Consider the following 13,526-nt stretch of genomic DNA (forward strand, 5'->3'; position numbering starts at 1 on the left):
CTCTTCTCAAAGGATCCAAGTCTTATAAGCCTTAAGTTTTCAGAACACACAAGAAAGGCATTTGTATGATTAGTAGGAGGGTTATGAAATAAACCATAGTTTATGGTAATCTGAAATTTCATATTCTTTACCTTATCAATTCAACAGTTATTCAACATTTAAATTTTCAGGATAAAGACAAAAAATGGTTCCACCAATATTGCAAGCATAAAAAAAAAAAAATAGTGCTAACTATGACCTCACACAAGTCAATCCTAATATGTTTGCTGACCCATTGGAGTAAATCTTAGCATTAAAAAAAAAAAAATACACCTCCAATAAAAAGATTTGTTCCATTCAAAAGCCTCCCTTCCCCACAAAGCAAAACTATTTTCAACTAACCTGGATTTCTAGCAGATATTTCAGATACAGAGGAGGCACCATCAGGGATTCTTGATACCATAGGGTCTGGTAACTCTGAGGTAGGCTGTTCTGGTTCATCTATGACTTCCTGGTTTAAGCCTTGATACTGATGGTATGCATGTTGCTGGTTTGTTTGAAAGGATGTATAATGATGCACTGGGTCTTGCAATTGTGTATTTTGGAGTTCAGGCAATTCGGTAGAGACTGATGCAGTAGTAGAAGGATGTGGACTAAGTACTGGATCTGGATTTGAATAATTACCATTATCTACCCCAGGACTTGGAACTGTTGGAGGGGCAGTACTTTGTGTCACTCCAGTATGAGAATTCAACTTTTCTGTTACAGGACTTACTTCATGCCCACTCTGGCTATGTATATCAAACATCTCTTCATCACACACTGATCTATTAGTGTTTTCCCTGGTACGAGGATATTGCACATTATGCTGAGATTCATTTTCTTGCTCCGACTTACCCTGATTAGTGGGCCAATGTGGGTGTGACTGTGCATCTCCTTGTGGCATATGATAAACACCTGGCTGCATTTCATAACCAGAATACTGGCAAGAAACTTCAAAATGTTGAGCCTGAACTGCACTTTCTCCTGTGCCAGTATGCCCATAATGATCATACGTAGAACTTGGTTGATTCTTATTTTTTTGGCCAAGTGACATTGAATCAAATCCTTGTGTAACTGATTCCAAAGCTTCACTAGACTTGACATGCTCACTCGAGGGGTCAACTGGAACATCTTCATTCCAACTATTTCCCCAACAAGAGCTTTCCTGCTGGCCCACATCCTGAGGGTCTTCATTTGCCTTTTCTTGCCCATATTGATATGCCTCCATGACTGCTGTCTCAGGATGGTAACTCTGTTGTTGAATATCAATATTACCACAAGAATATTCAGTCTGCCTTGGGGAATGATTTGAAGCAGAATTAAAATTAGCTGGTTGCTGTAATGAGTCTTGATGTTGCTGATTTTCTCCAGAATCCTCCTTTTCTGATGTTCCTGCTTCTTGCACACCAGCACCCTCAGCTTCCCAACCATCTCCCCAGCCATCATCATCCCATGTTTCCCCCATGGCAAGTCCAGGAGCTGCAGAACCTGGAGTTGGGTCTTCTTCATTCCTGGAGATACATGCAATGGTCTCTGAAGCATGCTGGTTTGTAGAAGTGGCCTCTGTTTCCTTATGTGAAACTTGCTCTGTCAACTCTGTCGGTCCCTGAAGATTATCATGATGATCAGCAGAGTTCTCAGATTTAAATGCAGCATCATTTTCAGAAACTGGTACATTTCGAGGATAATCATCTAGTCTAACTTCCAGGTCAGTAGTATCCCAACCCCAAGAGTCTTGCTTACTATGTGTGGGAACATCTGATGAACTCATGAACTGCCCAGATTCTGACACTGCAGCACAATAGTTTGTCCTATCTGTAGTAGCTACAGCAGCAGAGGTGTCATTTCTAGGTTCATTTTGATGCTCTAAGCCATCATCCCATTGGTGATTACCCTGATGCATTTGATTAGGCTCTTCATGACCTTCTAGTTGAGCAGCTAATCTTTCTGGTTCTGTAGGCAAGACAGATTGCCCAGTTAAAAGAGACTGGTCTTCAGCAGCCTGGGTGATTTCTACTTGTTGCTGCTGTTGCTGATCCCCCGATTCCCAATCAGGCCAGCCATCTCCAGCTGTGTCTCTATTTACAGCTTTTTGGGAAAAGTCATTACCTAATGAAGATAATTCAGGATCAGCTTGGTGTTCCTGAATTACTTCCTGAACACCTGTATTTTGGGGATCAGACCTTTCAGGCTGAGGAACCAAAGGTTGGTGTGATTGTTGCTGTTCATAAAAAATTTGGCTTGGTTCTTCCTTTCTCGAAGCATCCCAATTATCATTACCCCAACCCCATGCATCTGCTTCAGTAGCTGGAACTGATTGCATTGGATCCTGTTGCTGCTGTTCTACTGCTGGCTGTTGCTGCTGTTCTACTGCTGGCTGTTGCTGCTCTTTTACTGCTTGTTGCTGCTGCTGTTCTACTACAGGCTGATGCCGTTGTTCTACTACTGGATGATGTGGCTTTTCTACTACAGGCTGCTGCTGCTGTTCTATTGCTGGCTGCTGCTGCTGTTCTATTGTTGGCTGCTGCTGCTGTTCTACTGCTGGTTGCTGCTCTGCTGCTGGTATTTGCTGTTGTTCCAAAGCTGGCTGCTGCATTGCCTTATTATCATTGTTATATTGTTCATAGTGTTGTTGATAATAGTTTTGCTGTTCAACAGGATACTGCTGTGGATGCTGAATGTTTTGCTGCTGCTGCTTATATTGCTGTTCCTGGGTCTGTGGCTGTTCATATTGCCTAGAACTTGGATAGGTATCCTGCTGATAATTATGCTGATGCTGTTGTTGATACTGCTGTTGTGCATGGTACTGCTGCTGCTGTGCTTGATACTGCTGTTGTTGTTGATGCTGGTTATATTGTTGCTCTTGCCTGCCATAATTTGCAGGTTTATTGTTATTTTTGTTAACTTCAGTCTGGGACCAATCATCTCCCCAATTGTCATTCCCCCAATCATCACTTCCATTTTGGCTATTGCCATTTACGTACTGTTGTTGAGAGTTAGCAGAAAACTGCTGAGACTGAGAAGTTGCATAGACACCAGAATTGTTATCTGCATGCTGATTATTGAGAACTGTATTCGAAGCTGGTTTAACAAATTGTTCCTGCTGAGAAGTAGGTGGCAGCTGTTGCGGATAAGCCTGAGGTTGGTGGTTATACTGAGGCACAGGCGGCTGAGAAGGCTGTTGGCTTAAAGCATGCAAGTGTTGTTGCTGACTTAGCTGATGCTGTTGATTTAAATGTTGCTGTGAATTAAAACCATGATTACTATTACTGGACCAAGGATCCGTTTCGCCCCAGTTCCAGGAATTGTCTACATTCTCATTACCACATCCAGCGGCATTTGGAGCTTGCTGCAACTGAACTGGTTGCTGAGGAGGAGGAGGAGGCGGCGGCTGTCCGGGTCCAATTGGAGCTTGATATGGCTGTGATGGCATGCCCCATCCTCCCTGAAATTGAATAAATTTTAAATAAATAATTATGCAATATCTATCACAACATAAAGCTGAAAATAAATTACAACATCCAAAGATATTCTTCCAAATTAAAACACAACCTTCTAACCATTACCTTCCACATTCTTGAAATTATGGTTGCTATCTTCAAAGTATATTGGAACACTTTCCATTGCTCTTTTAAGTAATCTTTTCATAAATGTTAGTTATTTGTGCTTGAAAATTATAACATTTAATTTTCATTACTTACTATAAAATTCCATTTACTTTTGTAATAGCATAAATATTCTGATTTCTCTTTCACTCATCTCTTCTATACTCGCACAAGGGCACTCAATCTTGTGGAATTTTGCTTAGCAAGTTCAAGTTTTTCTGTACATCCAATACAAAAATTGTGAATATTCTAATCAAACAACTACAGGTAGAATTTTTTTTTTAAATTTGGTCAAACGGTAAACATGTATAAGAATAAGAATATGAAAAATAATCAATATTAGTAACAATTATCCTCACTATTAGTTCAACCAGACCTACTAGTTAACATTCTTAACTCTAAGGAATGGACTACAACAGAATCATTTCTTTATGAGGCATAAAATTATTCTTAAGTACAATTTTATAAAACAATACTTTTACACACAGAACTGACCCAATGGAGGTAGCAATTATTAATATTAATTATTAATACATTATATGGTTTGACCAGACCATTGACACTTAACTCCTCTTTAACTGGAATAAGAGAGACTCCTTTCTTAAATGAAGGACAAAAATTATAGTCATCCTCAAAATAGTTTAATAAGTTAACTTTAATAACATTAATGCTAAGAGAACTGTCCCGAATGTTGCTCCTTACAAACATTCTATGTATTATTTAATATATTATGAGACATTATAAACAAATAGATTGGATAAACTGAAAATGTTGAAGGCAGACAAATTCCTGAAGATTTGCCTTCAAAACAACATTAAGGATACATTAAAAATTAGACAAATATAGTATATGTTATCCTGGATTATCTAGATTCTGGGATTCAGTCTAGAGGCATATTCAACCTATGGATTACCAAATATTTTATGACTCGTTTGAATTACATCACTATAGGACAACAGTGTAGCAATGATAGAATCCACAATAGATGCATAACAGACTTCATCATAACCAAATCTCAAAATGATGTAAGGGATAAAGATTTTGTTAGGAATTTATACTGGGATGTCAGCTTCGGCTCATCAGATTTGAATTCTAAGTATGACAAATTTGGAGATAATTTGTATTTTTCCTAACCATACAAACCTTAGCTATTTACATTGGGTTTACTTTTGGCGTAGCTGAAATGACGAGCTAATAGTTTTTAACGAGGGTTAACTACCCCCGCGCCAGTAAGCGGGAGTAGGGGAAGGGGTAGCTTGCTACCCCGCCCCACCCACACACACCGGTGATTTGCTTCACTTCACTTAGAGGTAGGACTTGATTTGGGGGACAGGGCTGGCGGGCAAATATGTGTAAATAGCTAAGGTTTGTATGGTTAGGAAAAATACAAATTATCTCCAAATTTGTCATTTGTTCCGTAACCGAAATACAAACCACGCTATTTACATTGGGTGACTTACCCCTTAGGAAGGGCGGAAAGTCCCCAGTCTTACTGACTTTGGCTTTTACCCGGGGGCTCCACCTCCCAGTGAGTAGCACTTGAGAAAAGGACCCCCTGCACCTCACAAGTACCTTGCTTCGCGAGGAACGTGTAGCCTACATAAGTTGTGTGTGGAGGAAAGAGCGTGACTCGTCCTATGAAGTTGACCTTGAGACCTTTAGATAGGAATCCAGGATAGGACGTTCCCAATACCACCTCGTCAGGGTATGGGGGACGCGACAGTATTGAACTTAATACTAGGAGCACAAGGAAGCATGGGTTACCTGCAGAGGTTGAGGTCAGCTATGCGGAGACCAGGATGCTGCTTCCCCAAGAGAGGGGAGGATGAAGAAAGAAGTAAGGGTCAGACATACTCTTTCATTCACGCAGACTAAAACCGGGTAACAACGCCCTCAACCTACTGCTACTTGTCCATAAAGGAGCCTGAGGTTAGACCAGCTGTTGTGCAGCCACCACAGGACCAATAGAAAACGTATCGAGGCTCCTGTGGGTCACGTCCTGCAGGTAATGGGGTGTGAAGGTCGTCTGACGCTTCCAGACCCCAGCTTGAAGCACCTGCGTCACAGAGAAGTTTCTCTTGAAGGCCAGGGACGTAGCAATGCCCCTCACATCGTGTGCCCTAGGGCGACGTGACGGAGGAGGGTCTGGATTCAAGGCATGATGGATAACCCTTCGAATCCAAGCCGAGATGGTATTCTTGGTGACCCTCCTCTTCGTCCTGCCTGTGCTAACAAACAATGCTCGCACTGTTCTCTTCAAGTAATACCTCAGACTCCTCACTGGACATAGTAGCAGCTGGTCTGGGTCGCTTGTTACAGAACGGAGACTCACGATCCTGAAAGAGTCGAATCGTGGATCCAGCACTCCAGGATTCTGAGTCTTGGCAACAAACTCAGGGACGAACCTGAACGTTACCTCCCCCTATCCCCTTGAATGGGCGATGTCATACGAGAGACCATGAAGTTCACTAACTCACTTGGCAGAGGCCAAAGCGAACAGGAAAGCCATCTTCCAAGACAGGTGGCGATCAGAGGCCTGGCGTAATGGTTCGAAGGGAGGTCTCTTAAGAGCCCTGAGAACCCGAACCACGTTCCAAGAAGGAGGTCTCACTTCCGACTGAGGGCAGGTAAGCTCATAGCTACGTATGAGTAGAGAGTGTTCCAGCAAGGAAGAAATGTCCACTCCTTTCAGCCTAAAAGCCAAGCTTAAGGCTGAGCGATAGCCTTTCACCGCTGAGACCGAAAGGCGCATTTCCTCCCGCAGATACACGAGGAACTCCGCTATTGCTTGAATAGTGGCATCGAGTGGAGAGATACCCCTCCCACGACACCAACCACAGAAGACTCTCCACTTTGCCTGGTAGACTCCCTCAGAGGACTTTCGCAGGTGCCGAGACATTCTCTCCGCAACCTGTTGCGAAAAGCCCTTCTCCGTGAGGAGATGCTGGACAGTCTCCAGGCGTGAAGCCGAAGCGAGGCTACGGCCTTGTGAAAGATGTTGCAGTGTGGTTGTCCGAGTAGCTCGTTTCGTGGAGGAAGTTCTCTCGGGAGCTCCGTCAAGAGCTGCAGAAGGTCCGGGAACCATTCCGCGTGATGCCATAGCGAGCTATCAGTCATCGAAGAGTTGACCGATAGTCTGGTCCTGTTGAGCACCCTTCTCATCAGACAGAACGGTGGGAAGGCGTACACGTCGATGTTGTCCCACCGTTGTTGGAAAGCATCTTGCCAGAGTGCCTTGGGGTCCGGGACTGGGGAGCAGTACAGGGGCAGCTTGAAGTTCAAGGCTGTCGCGAACAGATTCACGGTCGGGGAACCCCACAAAGTCAGGACTTTGTTGGCTATCTGAGGATCCAAAGACCACTCGGTACTCACTATCTGTGAAGCCCTGCTCAGAATGAAGCGAGCTGATAGTGTTATCGAGTGGACTTCGGTCCACCTCAGAATCTCTACTGCAAGATGGGATAGCTGCTGCGAAAAAGTACCTCCCTGCTTGTCGATATAAGCCACTACCGTGGTGTTGTCGCTCCTCACCACCACGGAGTGACCCGCCAGGGTCCGTTGGAACTGTTGAAGAGCCAGAAAGACGGTCTTCATCTCTAGCAGGTTGATGTGCAGGTACTTTTCTGATTCTGACCAAAGGCCTGAGGTCCTCTGGTTCAGAATGTGCGCCCCCCACCCTTCTTTTGACGCGTCCGAAAACAGTGTCAATTCCGGGGGGAGGACGAGAAGATCTACTCCCTTTCGCAGGTTCTCGTCGACCAGCCACCACCGCAGGTCCGCCTGTTCCAAAGGCCCTATCGGGACCTGCACGTACGGGGAATCGGAACTTTGATTCCACCGGGACTTGAGCCGCCACTGCAGGGATCTCATTCTGAGACGCCCGTTTGGAACCAGACGAGCCAGGGAGGACAGGTGACCTAAGAGTAGCTGCCTGCCTGACTGTCTATAAAACTTCAACCTCGACCTTTTGATTCTGAATTACATGAACTAAGTGTCATTTATGGAAGCATAGTGCATTGATGAAGCTCTGTCGAGGTTTGTCGGAGTTTTCCACTATTTGAGTATACAAAATACAAGTGGTCAGTCAGGGGCAGGTACTGTTTTAGCAGTTAATGATGCAAATTCCTTGCCATAAAAGATCGTGAGGATATTGATATATAATTTTCCTCTCTTCCACAGTGGCTCCTGCTTTCCGTGTTGGTGTGTGTATCTTTTTTTTTATCAAGGCTAATCAAAAGAGGACGAATCGTTTGGTCTTCAATTGGTAATGTACGATTTTAAACACGGTGAGTGCCGCTAAGGTGTAGATACGTTTTGCGCGTCCGTTCAACACTCGCCTTAAGTCGTGTTTTAGCTATTGTTTCCCGCTTAAAATATCATCGAAAAGATATTAGTCTCTCTCTCTCTCTCTCTCATCTCTCTCATCTCTTCTCTCTCTCTTCTCTCTTCTCTCTCTCCTCTCTCTCTCTCTCTCTTACAAATTGTTTGATGTGCCTTGCAAAAATTTCAATCTTATAGAAGATCCAAGAGTAGAACATAAGGAGAAAACAATCTTCTGATAGACAGCTAATATGGTTGTAAACAAGAGAGATCCTGTGTGACAAGTCCGTTGTAATTTTTCGCAAGTCTATTGCCTTGCTTTTGTCATACCGGTATATGCTAAATATCATATACTTACTCTCAAAAGGCTTTTGACAAAGTTCCTCAAAAAATTTATGGCTAAAATCAGAGCACTGGGCATCATTGACGAGCCCATTTGAATTAGTCGAAAATTTGGACGACCAACTGAAAACAGAGTTTTAATTAATGAGAAGCTTCAGAGTGGGCAGCTGTTACAAGTGGAATATCTCAAAAATCCTTCCCTGGCCCAATACTATTTCTGATTTATATTTCGACATAGAGTTAGGATTAAGTAGTAGAATAGCCAAATTGCTGACGGTACTAAACTTGGCATAAATGCTGTGAACTCAGAAGACATAGAAGCCATAGAAGCCATAGAGGCTGCGTTTACACCAAGCGAATCGAATCGATTCAATTCATGGAGAATCATTTGACTCGAGTCATTTGAATCGGTATAGTTTCCAACCTATTGAATCTGATTAACACATCATTCAGTACCAAGGCAGCCTTCGGGGAGTATGGACGTCTTTGCTGTTGCAGAAATAGCATTGTTGCTGTGGCTGAGAAAGCGTAGACGGAGGCGCGAGGCAAGTGCAACGAATATATGGGTGCATCCAATAAATTCAAGAAGACCTGAATCTGGGAGCTTTAGACATTTGTTCCCAGATTTGGTCAATAATCTTGAGAAGTTTCATGACTTCTTAGTGCTTGTTGAAAGGCGTTGAAAAAGAAGAATGAAGAAGGTATGAAATTAGATGACTTGCAGGCATACAAACTGCAACGTACATCAATTTACATACTCAAATATGCAGAGAGAGAGAGAGAGAGAGACCTGAATGCATGGAACGGAAGATTGACAAAAAGTTTTAAATAAATGAATTGAATATATAAAATCACTGACAATATAATGTGAATAAACATAATATATATATGGGTGGAAAGTCCCCAGCCTTACTGGCTTTGGCTTACCCGGGGACTCAGAATCCAAGTGAGCAGCACTCGAGAAAGAGAGTCCCTGCACCTCGCAAGTTCTTGCTATGCAAGAAACGTCCGGCCTACATAAGCTTGTGTGTGGAGGAAAGAAGTGTGACTTGTCCTAGGAAGTCAACCTGAAGTCCTTTAGCTGGAATTCTAGGCTAGGACGTTCCCAATACCACCTCGTCAGGGTATGGGGGATGCGACAGTATTAACTCAATCCTAGGAACACAAGGAAGCATGGTTTACCTGCAGAGGTTTGAGGTCAGCTATGCAGAGAACCCAGGATGATGCTTTCCCAAAGAGAGGGGAGGATGAAGAAAGAAGTAAGGGCCAGACATACTTCTTTCATTCATGCAGTCTAAAACCGGATAACAATGCCCTCAACCTTCTGCTACCTGTCCAATAAGGAGCCTGAGGTTAGACCAGCTGTTGTGTAGCCACCACAGGGCCGACAGACGTATCGAGGCTCCAGTGGGTCACGTCCTTCAGGTAGTGGGCTGTGAAGGTCGTTAGACGCTTCCAGACTCCAGCTTGTAGCACCTGCGTCACAGAGTAGTTTCTCTTGAAGGCCAGGGACGTTGCGATGTCTCCGACATCGTGTGCCCTAAAGCGACGTGACGGGGGAGGGTCTGGATTCAGGGCGTGATGGATGAGTCCAGGCTGAAAAGGCATTCTTGATGACCCTCCTCTCCGTCCTCCCTGTGCTCCCAAACAGGGATTGCACGCGAGGACGAACTGCAGCTGTTCTTTAAGATAACCCTTCCTACTCCTTACTGGGCCTAGTAGGAGAAGGTCTGGGTCATCTGTTACAGAACGGAGACTCGAAATCCTGAAGGAGTCGACAGAAAGTCCGGGACTCCCAGATTTTGAGTCTAGTAACCAACTCAGGGACGAAGCTGAACATTACCTCCACCTATCCTCTTGAGTGGGCGACGCCGTACGAGAGACCATGACGTTCGCCGACACGCTTGGCCGAGGCCAGAGCGAGCAGGAGCACCGTCTTCCAAGACCAGTGACGATCAGAAGCCTGGCGTAATGGTTCGCAAGGAGATCTCTTAAGAGCCCTAGGAGTCCGAACTATGTTCCACGGAGAAGGTCTCACTTCCGACTGGGGCAGGCAAGTTCGTAGTTACGTATGAGCGAAGAAAGATCCAGCGAGGAGGAAATGTCTATTCCTTTCAACCTGAAGGCCAGGCTAAAGGCTGAGCGATAGGCTTCCACCGCCGAGAGAGAAAGGAGCATCTCCTCCCGCTGATAGACAATGACTCCGCTATTGCTGGAATAGTGGCATCAAGGGGAGAGGTACCTCTCCCACAACACCAACTACAGAAGATTCTCCACTTCGCCTGGTAGACCCCTGCGGATGACTTTCGCAGGTGTCGAGACATCCACTCCGCAACTTGTTGCGTAACGCCTCTCTCTGTGAGGAGATGCTGGATGGTCTCCAGACGTGAAGCCGAAGCGATGCTACGGCTTGTGGTAGATGTCGCAGTGTGGTTGTTTGAGTAGCTCATGTCGTGGGGGAAGCTCTCTCAGGAGTTCCATCAGGAGAGGCAAAAGTTCCGGGAACCGCTCTGCATGATGCCGCAGCGGAGCTATCAGAGTCATCGACAGGTTGACCGATAGTCTGGTCTTGTTGAGCCCCCTTCTCAACAGACAGAACGGTGGGAAGATGTAGACGTCGATGTTGTCCCACCATGTAGAAAGGCATCTTGCCAGAGTGCCTTGGGGTCTGGGACTGGGAGTAGTACAGCGACAGCTTGAAATTCAAGGCTGTCGCAAACAGGTCCACAAGGTCAGGACCTGTTGGCTACCAAGGAGGGCCGAAGACCACTCGGTACTCTCTATCTGTGAAGTCCTGCTCAGACTGTCGGAGAGCACATTCCTTGTCCGGAATAAAACGAGCCGATAGGGTATGAGTGGACTTCGGTTCATCTCAGTATCTCCACTGTAAGATGAGAAAGTTGAGATGAAAAGGTACCTCCCTGCTTGCTGAAACAAAAGGCACTAACGTGGAGTTGTCGTCCACGGAGTGACTCGCCAGGGTCTGTTGGAAGTGTTGAGGGGCCACACTACGGCCTTCATTCCTAGCAGATTGATGTGGAGGTACCCTTCTGGTTCTGACCATAGGCCTGATTCAGAATGTGGACCCCACCCCCTTGTTTTGCCGAGTCCGAGAACCGCATCAAATGAAGGGAAAGGGTGAGAAGATCCATTCCCCTGCAAAGGTTTCTGTAGGTCAACTATCACTGCAGGTCCATTCGTTCCGCAGGTCCCAAAGGGACCAGAATGTCCGGGGAATCGCTGTCTTGATTCCACCGTGACTTGGGCTGCCGACGCAGGGATCTCATCCTGAGGCGGCCGTTGGAACTAGATTGGCCAAGGAGGAAAGGTGACCTAGGAGGCGTAACCAAGATTGGGCTGGAAGCTCTCCTCGTCTGAGGAAAGGTTCTGCGATTCTCCTCAGCCTTGCTATCCTGCCATCTGATGGGAAGGCTTGGAGATTGGAGTCTTATATCATGCCTAGATATACCAGTTGTTGAGATGGGAGCAGAGAAGACTTCCGGAGAATTACCATGATCCCTAGATCTTGGCAAAGTCCCAGAAGCTTGTCTCGGTGTTGAGGAAGGGTCGATTCTGAGACTGCCTGGGATAGCCAGTCATCCTGAAAGCGAAGGAGACGGATGCCGCTCCTGTGTGGCCATGAATAAACAGGGTGAACATTCTGGAGGACACCTGCGGTGCTGCGGGGAGATCGAAACACTGTACCTCGAACTGGTATATCTGTTGTCTAGGCTGAGTTTCAAGTACTTCCTGGAACACAGATGGATTGGGATCTGGAAGTACCCGTCCTTCAGCTCCAGTGTGCACATGAAGAGTTGTGGTCACACTACAAGCCTGATTGGCTCTGCTGTTCCACGCTGAACGAAGTTTGTTCGACAAACTTGATCAGGACTGAGAGGTCGAGACAGGTCTCCAGAGTTCGGACGCTTTCTTACAAGAAAGAGTTGACTGAAGAAGCCATGGGGGGAGCCGTCGATGACCTTTTGGAGAGCCTCCTTTAGAGCATGGTCTCGATTCCTGCCCGAAGGGCTAGCCCCTTTGCCTATCCCATGGCATAGGAGCTCGGCGACACTGGATTTGCTGTCAGCGGAGGTAGAGATGCAAAGAACGGGACACAATATCCTTGGCTGATAACAGAGATCATGCAGGAATCGGCCCCGAGCTGCTGCCACCTGAGAGCGCACCACCGGGGACCCGGCAGGGGGGTTGCCAATCCTAGCATTTGCGGCCTCGGCCGCTCCCTCAGGATTATTGCCTCCCCAGAAGGACTTCCCGCCCTTCTTGCCTCTGACAGGAGGGGGTTGCTGTTTAGACACCTTGTCTTAGCTGCCGGGGCTGGTTCCGATGTCCTAGGCTGACGAGGCTGTTGTTGTTGAGGCGCTGGAGGTTTGTAGGGTCTGGATGCAAGCGCCTATGGAGGAGCGAACCGTGATTCGCTTTCTCCACCTCTCAGCTGTCCGTTCCCTGTCCTTGGGCTCAAAACAAGGTCTTTCCAAGAGTGGAAGAGTGTCTGAGCTTGCCGACATCCATGGTTGGGACTTCTGAGAGGAACCTCTCGGTCACTGCATCTCAATGCTTCAACATCGAGTTTGCCCACAAGTTCGAAACTTGGTGAGCCGGGAAACGAGGTGCTCGTGCCCGAGAGGAGGAAAGTTTCCATGACCTTCCTGGAACTCCCCTTGGACAAATTCTCGGATAGCAACATGATGCCCAGAGATCCAAGCCAGACAACCAGTCACGAAGTGGCTCGCATGGCACACTTTGCGGCTTTCTTTTGGCTTAATATCTCTGAAGACGAGAATGTCACCTGCCGGGCGGAGAACTTTTCGAGAGAAGAACTCCCTGGGGAGACCCTTCCACGGAATGGTGGAGAGGAAGGGCTAAAGCCAGGTTCCCCCATGATCTCGAAGTACCTCCTCTGCTGACGGCTGACAGACGCAGTGTCAGCGACTCCCGCTAGGGGGAAAGGGAATCGAATGATCCTGAGGATTAGAGATGAAGGGGCCTGCCTCTTGTATGTGCCATGCTCTGCGTTTACGGGGAGAAGATCGAGAACTGGAAGTACGCGCCCCAGAAGACTCGCCAGGTTGCCCGTGTTGCGATAACCCGAAGGGAATAGTGGTCGAAATCACCCTGGCGGTCGCGCGATGGCAAATCGTTGGTTCGAGCGTGCGGGCGAACGTGGGCGTGCCCGCATGCAGGCGCGTGGGTACGAGGGCGCGCAGGCGCGTGGGTGCA

The 13,526-nt window shown here is 46.5% G+C and overlaps 1 protein-coding gene across 8 annotated transcripts in view; it reads right to left on the reverse strand.

The window, feature by feature from the left end:
• The window catches only part of LOC137650111 (protein transport protein Sec16A-like), a 248,621-nt gene that overhangs the window by 216,987 nt on the left and 18,108 nt on the right, over window positions 1-13,526 (reverse strand). For all 8 annotated transcript variants that reach the window (XM_068383237.1, XM_068383234.1, XM_068383233.1 and 5 more), the window contains exon 3: window positions 382-3,466. In XM_068383237.1, coding sequence (XP_068239338.1) covers window positions 382-3,466 — 3,085 coding nt within the window. The remainder of the gene's footprint in view (window positions 1-381; window positions 3,467-13,526) is intronic.

Source organism: Palaemon carinicauda, chromosome 11 (assembly GCF_036898095.1).
Source record: "Palaemon carinicauda isolate YSFRI2023 chromosome 11, ASM3689809v2, whole genome shotgun sequence".
Classification (NCBI taxonomy): domain Eukaryota; kingdom Metazoa; phylum Arthropoda; class Malacostraca; order Decapoda; family Palaemonidae; genus Palaemon; species Palaemon carinicauda.